General features: G+C 46.4%; 1 protein-coding gene across 1 annotated transcript; it reads right to left on the bottom strand.

Moving 5' to 3' along the window:
- Positions 1–5,485: 5,485 nt before the first annotated feature.
- Positions 5,486–14,838, bottom strand: LOC135984364 (uncharacterized). Its single transcript, XM_065599356.1, has 2 exons — positions 14,327–14,838; positions 5,486–8,699 (listed from the first exon to the last, which is right to left on the bottom strand). Exon 2 carries the CDS (start codon positions 7,060–7,062, stop codon positions 5,917–5,919), a length of 1,146 nt encoding a protein of 381 aa, XP_065455428.1. The 5' UTR covers positions 7,063–8,699; positions 14,327–14,838; the 3' UTR covers positions 5,486–5,916.
- Positions 14,839–15,657: the final 819 nt, after the last annotated feature.

Genomic DNA, 15,657 nt, shown 5'->3' with positions numbered 1-15,657 from the left:
TAAAGACTAACCAAAAGTGATAAAACTAATTATCATTTGTATGATCCAAGCTAGGACACCAATTCTGTTCTGGGTATTCTCATTTAGTGAAGAAAAGTGGAGAAGAAGGGTGGCTTTACACCCAGTGATGTTCACCTCATATGCTGGAGCCTGTTTGGCCCCCTAGTCCAGTTGTAGCAGCCTCAGTCTCCACCTACCCTCTACCTCAAGCAGACCTTACAAGCAGCCAGGATTAACTGGGTCCAGACCACCTGGGGAATTCCCTGTGCTAGGCAAAATCCCATGTAGGGTTGCCAGGTGTCTGTTTTTCGACCGGAATGTCTGGTCTAAAAGGGACCCTGGCAGCTTTGGTCAGCATCGCTGACCGGGCCTTTAAGAGTCCAGTTGGTGGCATAGCAGAGCTAAGGCAAGCTCTCTGCCTGCCATGGCTCTGCGTGGCTCCCAGAAGCAGTGGTATGTCCCCCGCTACATCTCCTACACATAGGGGCAGCCAGGGGTCTCTGCACGCTTCCCACCCCGATCCAAGAGCCAGCTCCCAATGGCCAGGAACCGCAGCCAATGGGAGCTCCGGGAGCGGTGCTTGCGGATGAAGCAGCACACAGAGCCGCCTGGCTGCGCCACACATAGGAGCTGAAGGGGGGACATGCTGCTGCTTCCAGGAGCTGCTTGAGGTAAGCACCACCTGGAGCCTGCACCCCTTCCCACACCCCAACCCCCAACCCCAGCCCTGATCCTCCTCCCGCCCTCCAAGCCCTTGTTCCAAGCCCAGAGCACCCTCCTGCACCCCAAACCCATCATCCCCAGTGCCACCCCAGAGCCCGCACCCCCATCCAGAGCCCTCACCCCCCACATCCCAAGTCCAGAGCCCCCTCATGCATCCCTCATCCATGGCCCTATCCCAGAGCCTGCATCCCCAGCCAGAGCCCTCATCCTCCTGCACCTCAACCCCCTGCCCCAGCCCCCTCCTGCACCCCAAATCCCTGAATCCTGGCCCCATCCTAAAGCCCATACCCCCAGCCAGAGCCCTCACTCCCCCTGTACCCCAAACCCCTGTGCCCCAGCCCGGAACCCCTTCCGCACCCTAAACCCCTCATTTCTGGCCACACCTCAGAACCCATACTCCCAGCCCAGAGCCTGTACCCCCTCCCACACCATTACCCCCTGCCTCAGCCCAGAGCTCCCTCCCATACTCCGAACCCCTTGGTTCCATCCCCCAGCCCAGAGCACTCTCTTACACCCCCAACCCCTCATCCCCAGCCCCACCCCAGAGTCTGCATCCCCAGCCGGAGCTCTCACACACCACCGCACCACAACTGCCTGCCTCAGATCAGAGCCCCCTCCCGTACTCCAAGCCCCCTCAGCCCCAGCCCAGAGCCCCCTCCTGCACCCCAAATCCCTCATCCCTGGCTCCACCCCAGAGCCTGCATCCCCAGCCGAAGCCCTCACCCCCTTCCACACCCCAACCCTCTGAGCCAGAGCCATGAAAATGAGTGAGGGTGGGGACAATGAGCAACAGAGGGAGGGGAGGATGGAGTGAGTGGGGGCAGGGCCTCTGAGAAGGGTAGGGGTAGGGGTGGGGCCTCAGAGGAGGGGCAGGGGAACGGTGTTTGGTTTTGTGTGGGTAGAAAGTTGGCAACCCCTAATCCCATGTGGCTGGATCCACTGGCTTTATGACTCTTTACACCATCAGAATTTGGGTGAAAGAAATATGAAAAGAAATTGCAGCCTTAGCTTTTCAGCTCATAAGTGCAAGATAGTGTTCAAACCCACAGCACAACTTACTTTCTTGGGGAGGAAAAATATTTGTAGAGGTTTGTCTGTTGGAGCAGTTCATTATAAGCAGTGAGATGTTTTGTTTTAAAAACTTTTAAAATTACATTTGATTTATAACTCTTCATTTACTTAAATGCACAGCAAGTACTTAAAAATTCTTACCCTTGACCCAAGTAGTTAGCCAATATTTGGGGTTTGGTGGTTGTTTCCATTAGCAGAAACTGATGATGGAATCACATTCCTTTGATGCAATCCTGTTTATTGTGTGCATTCTTTGTAAAATCCTGTTTCTTTGAACACAGTAGGAATCAAATAGCAGGAAACAGTTTCTTTACTCGCCGTTCAAAGAAACTTTCCAACCAATACTCTGTCCAAAAGCCCTCTGACTAGGCTTTTTGGGCTAGATTCAAAAGGAGATGCATAAGTGCTGACTCCATTGGTGCTCCAGCCCTAGAGCACCCATGGAAAAAATAGTGGGTGCTTAGTACCCACCGGCAGCCCTGCAAATCAGCTCCTTCCCCTCCCTCCCAGTGCCTTTTGCCCACCACGATCAGCTGTTCAGCAGCATGCAGGAGGCACTGGGGAGGTAGGAGGAGAAGTGAGGGTGGGGTGCACTCAGGGGAGGGGGCAGAGTGGGTGTGGGAAGAGGCGGGGTGAGGATAGGGGCTTGGGGGAAGGGGTGGAGTGGGGGCGGGGCCTGGGGTTGAGCAGGGGATCGCACCCCCCCTGGCAATTTAGAAAGATGGCGCCTTCTGAGAGGATGTAGGTGTCACAACACTCAGCATTGGAGTGCCTAATTTTTAGGTACCCTGCCATCTACCAGAATTCACAACTTTGAGGTAAGCACCCAGGTTCCATATACAATCCATGGGTATTAAAACTGGGATTAACAAAAGCCAGCATGCTGAGTGGGGAGCTGCCTAAGTGAGGAGTGTAGCCTAAACTTTGCCCCGGACAGGGAGCTAGGTGCTTATCATCACTTGGGATTTACAGCCATGAACCCTCTCCTGGAGTTAGGCTTGGAAGGTAGTGTCAACTTGTCCTGCAGTGGCTCACAAGTGTGACTCCCAGCTGCAGGGTAGACTGTTAAGTAGCAGGGCACACACCCCAAACTGGCTCTGAGTTCTATGCTTAGATTTCACCAACCAAGTATCAAATGTAAATGCCTTAGGCACTATAACAGCCTGACCATGGCGTCACAGACAGTCCCCTTGGGTACTCTGGGCTATCTTGCCACCAAGGCAAGCTTGCCTTTGTGACAGATGGTCCCTTACACTAAAAATCACAACAATATTCAGGTTACTCCCAATGCCAAAGGACCAGTCGCTTACCCCAGGTCAATTGCATTTTAGAGCTTACACCAAAGAGAGTGCTTACAGTTAATCCTATAATAAACTATCTAACGATCTCTTAACTAAGAAGAAGAAATAAAATTTATTTACAAAATTAAAGCAGATAAACAAACAGGCATGGATGAGCTCTAGTCTTAAGTTTTAAAAGGTGATAGAAACTGCTGCAATATGCAAGCTCTGTAGGTCCTTTAGGGTTAACCCAGGCTGAGAAGCTGGGGATCCCTTGCTTATGCTTACAAATCTTGCCCTCCCAAAATATGGCATTGGCCACTGTCAGAAGATAGGCTACTGGGCTAGATGGTCCATTGGTCTGACCCAGTATGGCCATTGTTATGTTCTTATAATCCAAGAAGTATAGAGATACAATGTCTTCTTGTTAGGTCTTCTTGTTGAGTGATGTAGTTATACTGATGTAAGCCCTTGTGTAGACAGCACTATGTTGAGGGGAGAGCTTCTCCCGCTAACATAGCTACCAACTCTCAGGGAGGTGGCTTAACGACGCCAACAGGAGAGCTCTCTCCCATCAGCATAGAGAGTCTTCATTAAAGTGCTATAGTGGCGCAGCTGCGCCGATGGAGCGTTTTAAGACTTGCCCTTAAGGATTTTTATTCCCTTCCCTGCAGAGTTCAAGCTGATAGGATGAGTTCATGCACACACCTCCTCTCCATGTGAGTGGAGGGTGGGGAGGAACGCAGTTAACAAAGTCCTTGTTCTTTAATGTTTCGCAATGGCTCATTTGGTTTCAATGGGCTTTCTTGATATGGAGGGCTTAACACCTTCTGTATGAAGCCAGCATTTTACATGAATGAATGCTTCCTTCCTGTTTAACTCTGGGCTTGTCTTCATGTACAGCGCTACACCCCTAGATGCCTTCTTCCTGGGCTGTGCCCGCCCCTTTTTATGCTCCACTCTGATTGGCCAGCTCTATTTTCACTTTGCTGATTGGCTGGGTATTTTTGTGTTCGGCTGCTGGGGTGTGGATGGGTTGGCTGGCAAACTGGCTAGGGCCACTCCTGGACTCAGGTTCCAGTCCCCTTGCTCCAATGAATATTTAATTGTTTATATAAAATGGAACAACTCCAACAGGAAAGTTTGAGAGAGACCCAGCTCAGAATACTCCATAGCTAACAAATATATTCCATAAGGGAACTTAATCGTTGCTGACATCTGTTCTGAATGACAGGTGGCTTTTATGCCCACCAGCTTCTATGATTTTTCACCCAAACCCCAGCATAACAATACAAAGAAAGGTACTGCTTTCTCAAACATGTATGCTGCAAAGAAAGTTAGTGATCTCTATTTTTTTCACACATTCTTTCCTGTCAACCATCTAATAGGCTATCAAATTACACTTTTTGGTAGATGTCCTATAGAACAGCTACTGGTATGTTTGTACACAGCCTGCTTGTGGCTTATGCATTCCACTAAAGCTGTGCTCAACATAACTGCATATGGTACCCTGAGAAACTAAGGGGACCTGTCATGTTAGACAGGAGTCATTTATTATCCCAGTCACTATAGCCTCTTACTGGCATTAAATGCAAAGAATCGGGGAAAAAAAGCAATTTGTTTGTGCAACCGTTTTAATATATTGGCTGCTGTGTGCTATTTAAGCAACTACAGAGAGCATATTTCTTCCTATCAAAGGGTCCCAGGCTCAGTTGAAGTGACCTGAACAAGAATGATGGCCCTATTATTTCATCCTCCTTAAAAGAAATCAAGAAAGTCAATACAAGTAGTGAAGTTTTTAGCAAGTAAGGATTGACAGAAGTAACCATACGTTGCTTGATCTTGTATTCCTTCCTTGTGTGTAGCCCCATTGTTTAAGGTGACTTCTGTTTTGTGTAAAAGCTGACTGGAAGGGTCAGGCCCATGGTTGATATAGGGCAGGCGTAGGTAACCTATGGCACGTGTGCCGAAGGCGGCACACGAGCTGATTTTCAGTGGCACTCACACTGCCCGGGTCCTGCCCACTGGTCCGGGAGGCTCTGCATTTTAATTTAATTTTAAATGAAGCTTCTTAAACATTCTAAAAACCTTATTTACTTTACATACAACAATAGTTTAGTTATATATTATAGACTTATAGAAAGAGATCTTCTAAAAACATTAAAATGCATTACTGGCGCGCGAAACCTTAAATTAGAGTGAATAAATGAAGACTCGGCACACCACTTCTGAAAGGTTGCCGACTCCGGATATAGGGGATTGTACCCATAAAAAATATCTCTTTATCCAATGCTCGTCCTAGTGACTTATATCACAGCGTTCCCATGCCAACAACAAGCAACAGAGGGTCCTGTGGCACCTTTAAGACTAACAGAAGTATTGGGAGTGTCGGAGAAAAACACAGTTCTCACTTTTTGTTTGGGTATAGCAAGTCAGATGCTTTATTTCTCTCACAATTGCGCAGAGGGAGAGAGCTAAGCAGGTCTCTCTACAGGTAAACAATTACAGCAAGCATTTATACCTTTCATTACAGACAATAACAAGCAACAGCTGCATTTTGTTTATACATAGGCCATCTTGATATCTTATTTTTCTCACTTGTTTTGACTCTAGCCTACATACAATATTTTCTACACATTATCTACACAAGGTCACAACAACTTCTCACACAGTTCTTTCCCACTCGCCTCACACAATCCTCGCTTCTGCAAATCTCGCGTTATTAGGGTTACAGTTAGTCTGACTCTTGCTAACGAACTGTCATGCATTGCAGTTCCTTCCTGTCAGTTCTTTCTCTGCTTCCACAACCCCCCCTTTTGTACTACTAGTACAACAAACATTTTCAAATCTCTATTTGCATTAAATCTTGGACTTCAGATTCTACATCAGATGCTTCAATTTTAGGGGTTTTGTTTGGATGTAATGACAATGCATGATTAGCATGAACATGAAAGGTATTACTATTATTACGTCCTTTACAACAACAATAACATAATCCTAAACTAACTAATAGCAACACAAGCAATAACATTCCCATAGCAAGAATATGATGGGGTTGTTGTACAGTCTTAGTCATAAAACACAATACATCATACTTAGTACATAAGGTGGATACTCTATAAGCTGTCTGAAAGGCATACTTTTTAACTTGATAAATATTTTGAAGCATGTGAATTTGCCCTTGTACTTCAGAGATTTCCTGAATCTCTGGTAACAGTGAAAACAAATTCTGAAATCTATCAGGTACTAAACTAGTCCAATTAAAGGGTATCTGGAACCTAAGGGCTACTTGCAAAACTCTATCTGCAGGCCAGTAAATAATATGATTGCCTGCAGTGGTAGTGAGATTAAAATGCATGTCTTGCAATGTGGTGGCATTAACATACACACAGCTATCATTAGCTTGAAAAAGTAAGTGTCCTGTCAGGGTAGTTCCTTGTCCCCTACCCTCCCAGCAAACGTAGTCATAAACAGTGACAACTTCTCCTGGCTTCAGTTTACGTATACACTGAAGCTGTGGGGGTTCTAACGGCCAAAATGTCCATTGACTTCCTAACCCCATCCAAATGTCAGGTGTAATCCCAGGAGCACTGACTAAAAATCGATTGGGCATACCAGGTGGTCTAATTTCCCAAATGTCTCGGTGAATTACCCAATCCCACATGCATCCTCCCCATGGACCCGGCAGGATACGGTATGTGGGAGCCCACACCCCCTGAACCGGTCCATATGCTTGGAAGGAGCATTGAGAACGTCCGCACTTCCACCCAGAAAGTCTCCAAGTATGTCTCCATGGCCACAGATCAGATGGTACTCCTGATGTGTCTGTAAGGGCAGTGGGCCAAGCCTGATGCTCTAGATCATTCCAAATGGCCATTAGCTGGTCATTCAGGAAATCCTGAATTTCTGAACATGCTAGATCCCACTGCAATGCCTTCCCAGCCTCAGTGATATTCAATACCATCTCTGTCAGCAACTTCTGGGTCATAGAACTAAGGGCGGAAATAACATGTAACTCACCAACTCCAGCCTGTACCTGGGTTAGTTGTGCTCCAGAAACAAGGCCAATGCCTTCTCTAGTTGGCCCAATTTCTCATCATGTTCTTGGTTCTTAAAAATATTCCACACTGCTGCTGCACTATTGGCCCCATCCCACAGGGATCCGGTCAAGTCTCTCTTCTTTCTAGAAGAAATAACCCAAGCCCTCTGTTGTGCTAATCTAATGGCAGCCCCCTGTGAACAATTTGGGTATGTAGAGGTAATCTGGAAACTGGATAAGGGCAATGAAAATTTAACAGTCCCTAATGTAGTGTTAATCACAGTCCACCGATATCCTAATATATCTCTCTTTGGTGTAGTACTATACCACATCTGTTGGTTGAACACCTTTATGTACTTCCGGGAGGCATTAATATTAATGGCATAAGAGGGAGTGTATTGCAATAAGGTACAGGTCACATTATTAGTCACTGGAATAATTTCTATGCAGGTAAAATTTCCAGTGGCAGAACAAACTCTTTGGGTATTTGTTTGATTATTCACTAATTGAGTGACCAAATAACAATAAGGGCCTCTCTCATTTAACACAGTACAAATTCCAGGAACAGCCATCATATCTACTTCACTATAGAACCCATCAATTGCAATTATTAATTCTTGGGGTTCGGTGGTAGTGATATTTCTATCTCTACTGATCCATTTGTTTTCCATTCAATTGTTCGCTCATATACATTATCCTGAACTTTAAAGAATAATTTCTCTGAACAAAATTTCAGTAAATCACTAAGATGTGAAAGCCTTGGCCAATGGGTTTCATTGGAATATACAGTATTGTTTGTATCTGGGTAAGTTACAGTGGTGGTGGCAGGGGTCAAGGGACTAGTGGTGGGCGTAGTCTTCGTGGTGGCAAGGCGTTTTTGATATTCGTCATCTGAAAGCCAATTAGGGAGGGCAGTGCATCCTGAAGGTACCTGTCCATAAGCACAGAGCCCTGATCCTGGAAGAAATCCAAACCACCACTCGACCCCGCATTCCCAGGAACGATCCCCACAATTCCCGCCTTGCCAATAAACAATGCTCCGTCTCTTCCACCAGGGCCAGTTCTTAATGTCTCTTGTAGTCAGGAATCCCTGGACTTTGGTGGTTTTAGCAGAGCGAGTGTTTCTTCTTTTCTTCTTCAAAGGCAGTTGTGATTCAACATAGTACAGGGGAGAGGTTACTAGCACTTCACCCTGTACTGGTGTGATTCCTTTAAAAAAATTCAAAGGCATTGTAGATCTGTCAGTGGACAAGGGAGAGGTTACTAGCACTTCACCTTGTCCTCCTTCCCTGCTGTCCAGAAGGCACAGCAGAGCTAGCAGGAGAAATAGGCTGATCATCAGCTGGAGAATCCTCTCCAGGTGGAGGGGTCTTTTTGCAGTGAGAAGCATGGGTCCAGGCAGGTAGTCCTTGGCACTTCACAGCAGTGTTAGTGGTTAACAGGACTTGGAAAGGGCCCTTCCAGCGTGGAGCCAGGGCAGTCTTTTGCTGATGGACCTTTATGTAGACCCAGTCTCCTGGTTCCAGCGAGTGGCAGGGTTGCACAGGATCCTTGGGTAGTGCTTCTTTCACCTGTGTATAAAAAGACTTAACACATTTCATTAGTGCCTGACAATACTTAAGCATTGTGTCATCCATTAAATGAATGTCCATCTGATCTAGGGTCAGTGGGGGCGCAGTTGGTAGTCACGTCGGGCGCCCTGTCAAAATCTCATGAGGGCTGAGTCCAGTCTTTCGATTGGGAGTGGCCCTCATACTCATTAGTGCCAGAGGAAGGGCATCTGGCCACTTTAAGTTTGTTTCAGCACACATCTTGGCCAGTTTATCTTTCAGAATTCCATTCTGGCGTTCCACTGCCCCGGCAGACAGTGGATGGTGGGGGCAGTGAAGGTTGTGTTGGATCTGCAAAGCTGCACATAACTCTTTTACAATCTGTCCAGTAAAATGAGTTCCACGGTCACTGTTGATACTCACAGGGATGCCAAATCGTGGTACAAAATCTTTAAGCAGAAGTTTCACAACAGTCCTGGCATCTGCTTTCCTGCAGGGAAAACCTTCAACCCAATTTGAAAATACATCCACTAAAACCAATACATATTCATAACCACAACATTTAGACAGTTGAATAAAATCAATCTGAATATTTACAAAAGGTCCCCAAGGGGGAGGGGGAGCTGCCTGCCTAACTTTAACAGCTTTACCAATGTTATGCTGTTGACAAATCACACATTGTTGACAGTAGTGATGTGCAATGACTGGGAAACCGAACGCAAACCAATCTCGGTTAACTGCAGCAACCATCCCCCCTTTGCGTACGTGTGCCATTCCGTGGTATACACGAGCAAGATAAGGCATTAGCATCTTTGGTGCAACCAGGCGACCAGCTGGGGCACGCCAAAGATGGTCAGGGTGTAGCATACAGCCCTTAGCACTCCAAAAACGTTTCTCAGCTGCTGGTGCTGCTTCCTGGATCTTGGCCAGATCCTCAAGGGAGGCTAGTGGAGGCTGCTCAATCAAAGCACAAGTATATTCAGCCTGAGGGGCAGAAAGGGCCGCTGCTTTGGCTGCAGAGTCTGCCAAAGCATTTCCACGGGTAACTTCATCATGAGGGGTCTGGTGAGCTGTGCATTTAACAACAGCTATAGCTTTGGGCAATACAAGGGCATCCAGAAGAGCAGATACATACAGACTATTCTTAATAGGAGAACCAGTGGATGTAAGGAAACCTCTATACTTCCAGAGCAAACCATAATCATGTACCACTCCAAAAGCATAACGAGAGTCTGTATAAATTGTAACTGCTTGATCCTGAGCTAGAATGCAGGCTCGAGTTAAAGCCACAAGTTCGGCCACTTGAGAAGAAAACACGGAAGGAAGAAAAGCACTTTCAATAACAGCATAGGCAGAGCACACAGCATAACCAGCAGCCAATTTACCCTTAGAATCTCGCAAGCACGAACCATCCACAAAGTAAATAAGATCAGGATTTTGCAAAGGCACATCTAGCAAATCATCTCTTGGACGGGAGAGGACCGACGTCACAGACACACAGTCATGTGGTTCTCCATCCTCTGGCCCAGGCAACAAGGAGGCAGGATTTAGAACGGGGCAACGAGCCAAAGTAATATGAGACGAAGACAAGAAGACAAGCTCATATTTTGTAAGACGAGAAGTGGATAGATGCTGTGTCTTAGATTTTAACAAGAGTGCAGCCACAGCATGAGGGACAGCAACAATCAAAGGAGATCCTAAGATAATGGATTCGGATACTTGAACAGCAAGGGCCGCTGCAGCCACAGCACGCAGGCAAGGGGGAAATCCAGCTGCCACAGCGTCTAGGGCCGTACTGTAATAAGCAATGGGATGGTGTTTATCTCCGTGCTTTTGCGTTAATACTGCCAAAGCATACCCATTACGCTGATGACAGAAAAGAGTAAATGGTTTAGCATAATCAGGAAGTCCCAGGGCCGGTGCACTGGACAGGCTTTGCTTGATAGCAACAAAAGCTCGTTCAGCCTCTGGAGACCAAGGAAGAGGCTCAGGAGTATCTGACTTAGTCAGATCCTGTAAAGGTTTAATCATTGTTGCATAGGCTAAAATCCACTGTCTACACTACCCAGTCATGCCAAGAAAAATACGCATTTGAGAAATAGTACCAGGCCTAGGCATATTTAAAACAGCAGAAATACGAGAATCTGATAAATGAAATATCATGACCAAGGTAATGAACCCTGGGCTGACACAGCTGTAGTTTTTCCTGGGATGCCTTATGACCCTTAGCAGCTAAAGCAGTCAAAAGAATCAAAGTATCAGCTTTACAAGATTCAAAAGAAAGGGATGCCAGCAAAAGATCATCCACATACTGTATAAGCACTGATTTACTTGGAAAAACCACATCATCCAGATCCTTTTTCAAGATCTGGGAAAACAACGATGGGGACTCAGTATACCCTTGGGGTAACCGGGTCCAGGTGTACTGGCGTCCTTTATAGGTAAAGGCAAACAGATACTGACTATCAGGGTGAATGGGGATAGAAAAGAAAGCTGAACAAAGGTCCACAACAGTAAAGTGGGTGGCTGAAGGGGGAATACAAGAAAGAATTGTAGCTGGATTTGGAACCACAGGAAAAGAAGGCAAAACAACAGCATAATCGCGCGGAGATCTTGAACAAACCGATAGGTGTTCTTTCCTGGCTTCTTTACAGGAAAGATAGGAGTATTACAATAACTGGTGGTGGCAACAATAATACCCTGCTGTAATAAAGACTCCATTACTGGGGCTATACCTTCCTCTGCCTCAGGACGCAGAGGGTATTGTGGAACCCTTGGCAAAGCTTTAGAAGGATCAACAAAAATCTTAACCGGTTCAGCTGTCCGAATCTGTCCCACTTCATTGGCATGCTGAGACCAGAGATGGGGGGGGAACTTGTGACAACAAATGCACAAGGTCAGGGCTAAGAGTTGTTGGTAATTTAGCTGGCTCCTCTATGTGGAGTGTAGCCAACACTAGATTAGTATTCTCATCAGGAACCTGTAAGAATACGCCATCTGGTGTGCAATAGATAGTACAGCCTAATTTACACAAAAGATCCCTTCCCAGCAAATTCACAGGAGAGGAGGGGCTGAGCAAAAATGCATGCTTGTTAGCAAGGGGCCCTAGTGAAACCGCAAGGGGTTTTGTGACAGAATGCGAAACAGGTTGATTTGAAATGCCAACGGCATTTACAGACAAAGTTGACAAAGGAACAGAGGGAAACTCCGAGGATCTTAGAGCAGATCTACTAGCTCCAGTATCCACAAGACAAGTAACAGATTGTCCTGCAATTTCACAATTTACATAGGGACCTTCTTGATTAATGGGAATTAAAGGGTTCATGATGCAGTTACGTTCCCTCAGGCTGTCCTAGTAAGAGTTTGTGGGGTAAAAGTAGACGCTTCAGGATTTGGGAAAGGAGGTGGAGGGTTCTGAGATAAGCGGGTTGAGCACGCATTTCTCCAGTGTCCCTCTTGGCCACAAATGTAGCATGCAGTGTACCTGGACTGGGCAGGATACGAGGGACCTTTCCCTCTTCCTCGCCCACGACCTTGTTCTCGTCCTCCTTTCATTCCCCCACGGCCCTGGTTTTGATAAGTTTCTAACTGCAAGGCCAAAAGTTTTGTTTCAGTATTCTCTTTCTTCTGCTCTATGCAAGCTGTACAATGATTGGCGACTGTCACCAATTCAGAAAGGGGTTTAGTTTGCCAGCCAATACAGATAGTTCTTAACTGCTGCTGAATCTTTGGTAAGAGTCCCTGAACAAAAGCAGCCCCTACTGCCTCTCTGGCATTTTCAGCTGGCTGAGCAATTCCCGAATGTTGTTCAAAAACCTTAGTCAGTCTATCTAGATAATCAGCAGGGGACTCTCCTTTATTCTGTTTACAGTAGGTAATCTTTGTCCAATCTGTCTTCTTAGGGCAGACTTCCGTTATAGAATTTAAGAGACGGTCCCTAGCCTCTCTTAAATCACGGTCAATTCCAGGGTCGGCATCTGGCCAAGCTGCCTGACTGGTAAGCCGTTGTCGAACTTCGGCTGGCATAACCATCTGCAAGAGTTGATTAATGTCTGCCCAAGATGGATTATAACACTGAACCACTGTCCGGAGTTCGTCTCTAAATTTTTCTGGCTCCTCCCTAACATTAGGAAATTCCTTTACCAAGTTTCTCAGATCTCCTGGTGACCATGGGGCATGCACTGTAACCAACTGTCCTGCAGTCCCGGGCAGTTCTTTTAAGGGAGCCTGGAGCGTCTGGGCTAGGCTTCTAGTAAAGTAACGGGTACCCTCCTCAGAAGGACCAGAGTCGGGAGAGCTACTGGGAAGATCAGAATCACCCCTTTGTGGTGAAGAGGAAGATTCTCTCATAGGAGAAGAAAGAACAATTTGTGTAGTTGATACATGCGGTGGTGAAGCTGGCACTGCCTGGTGAGGTTCGTTAGCAGACCCAGACAGCGGAGGGGGAGGAGGCGGCACGGGCTGCTGCTGCTGAATGTTACTGAAAAAATCTACAATGTCCTTAGCAGTTTCCTTTTTACTCTCAGCCCTAACTAATTGGGGATAAAGAGGAGCAGAAGGAATTGCTCGAGCAGGAAGACAGCCGGATGCCTTACATTTAAGTTGTAAATTGTGTACTTGGGCTTTTAATTTTTTCTGGGAGTCCTTTAGACTCCGCACCCGAGACTCGTGGAGTCTCTTTGTTGCTTCCTCCCACCAACAGACAAATTGCTCCCACTGCGTATCAGAGGCTTTTGGTGAAGCCAGGGTTTCTCTGAGATATGTAAGTTTATCTAAATCGAAGGTACCTTCTAGTGGGCATTGTTTAGATGGATTTGCACGCGTATGAAGATTCCAATTATCTAAATACCTGCAGGTTGTCGGACCATAATGTACGTACATGAAATAAGCTGGGGTACCCTTAGGGGGTGAGAGGGAATGCTTAGACTGTCCCCCACCCATTTTCCAATCACACACACAGGGGGGAGGATGCCCTGTCCGCGCTAGCGGCACATAAACTAAGGATCTCTCCCTACAGGGTATTCACACAGGACAGACTAACGAGGATAGCCACGACCCTCCTACACCTCCCTTCAGCAAAGAGCGTCGGCTAGTCTCAGAGAGACGGCGCCGCTTACTCTGTTGCATCTAGTGAGATGATCAGACTGTCAGTGGCTCACACGGAGAGGAAAAGGGGAGGGAAGATGGGTTCACACACTCCTAGACCCAGGTAGCCTCCTCGCCGGACGATGCCAGGCCGAGTCAGCCCACCATGGGTCGGATCTCCTAAAAGATCCTCTAGTTACTGGGCTTGCGTTAGAGTAGTTCTGGTCACGAGCCAAAAGACTTCGCAGAGTACTCTGGGCGTCTTCCGGTAACACTCAATTCACACTGGTGTACACACACCCCAAGGCCTTATTCCAGGTACTATTCCCAAGTACCTCGATGCATCACTCGAGGTGATAACAATCCCTCCTGAGGCGGTAACAACCCCTCAACACCGGTGCATACCTATGCACCTCGCATATGCATACAGGGGGCGGCAAACAATTCCCCTACGCCGCTCAGCATCTGACCTTGCTGCACAGTCAATAAATTCGGATGGCGTGAGCCCAACAGGGACAGATGGCCCCACGGACAGTCCTCCTCCGACACCCCAATAGAGATTTCAAAAGGTCTCTTACCTCTATTGTGGCGCCATGGGGTTCGAAGGGGAACGATCCGTAGCAGCTGCCGGTGCTTCTGTGGGCATTGCCATCCCAGACGAGCCCCCAAATTGTCAGAGAAAAACACAGTTCTCACTTTTTGTTTGGGTACAGCAAGTCAGATGCTTTATTTCTCTCACAATTGCGCAGAGGGAGAGAGCTAAGCAGGTCTCTCTACAGGTAAACAATTACAGCAAGCATTTATACCTTTCATTACAGACAATAACAAGCAAGAGCTGCATTTTGTTTATACATAGGCCATCTTGATATCTTATTTTTTTCACTTGTTTTGACTCTAGCCTACATACAATATTTTCTACACATTATCTACACAAGGTCACAACAACTTCTCACACAGTTCTTTCCCACTCGCCTCACACAATCCTCGCTTCTGCAAATCTCGCGTTATTAGGGTTACAGTTAGCCTGATTCTTGCTAACGAACTGTCATGCATTGCAGTTCCTTCCTGTCAGTTCTTTCTCTGCTTCCACAGGAGCATCTGAAGAAGTGAGGTTCTTACCCACGAAAGCTTATGCTCCCAGTACTTCTGTTAGTCTTAAAGGTGCCACAGGACCCTCTGTTGCTTTTTACAGATTCAGACTAACACGGCTACCCCTCTGATCCATGCCAACAAGTACACTATAATATTGATACACAGTTTATTTTATGGGGCTTGATCTGTAGCACTTAGCAGCTCTTGTGAAGTGTTGAATGGCCTCAGCTCCCATTGATTTCAATAGGAGCGGAGGACAGCAAATCAGAGAATCTAGCCAATTGCTTTTATTGAAAGCATTGCTGATTTCTGCCCCTCGTACCATACCACTCTCAACACTGCTAATTAATCAACATTTATGAAAGAGGTTGCTTTTACCATTTCAAATTTTTAGTGTATTTCTTCCTTCAAACAAAGTCTAAAAATCACTGACCAAGGCTTTTACAAGAGTCAGTCCCATTAGCATCAAAAGAAAGGTTTCTTGGCTAATGGATCCCAGGGCATCTCTACTTGTTTCAGGGCTAAAACTTCAAAAATCTTAGCAGGCTTGGAAAGTCTATACACGCTTTTCCAGGTTGCCCAGGAGAACAATATATAATAGCAAGAAGTTTGGGAAATGTATACAAACTCCCTTCTCTACCAAGCCAGCCAATGAAAAGTCTAAATAGTTTAGAGAGATTTTAAATTCTTATATATAATATATAAAATTGTAACTGTAGTGCTTTCCCCAGTTGCCATGACAGCTAAAGATCTCATGACCCCAGCCCAGATAATATGCCAGTGAATCCTGCCTATCCCATCTGTACTGGGGAATTTG

The sequence above is a fragment of the Chrysemys picta genome, chromosome 6, assembly GCF_011386835.1.
Source record: "Chrysemys picta bellii isolate R12L10 chromosome 6, ASM1138683v2, whole genome shotgun sequence".
Classification (NCBI taxonomy): domain Eukaryota; kingdom Metazoa; phylum Chordata; order Testudines; family Emydidae; genus Chrysemys; species Chrysemys picta.
Note: the sequence above shows the minus strand (reverse complement) of the source record. Positions and strands in the feature narration are given on the sequence as shown.

What these genes read in the sequence shown, in the direction of transcription:
- LOC135984364 (XM_065599356.1), bottom strand. Translation starts at nt 7,062, where the DNA reads ATGACCCAGAAGTTGCTGACAGAGATGGTATTGAATATCACTGAGGCT.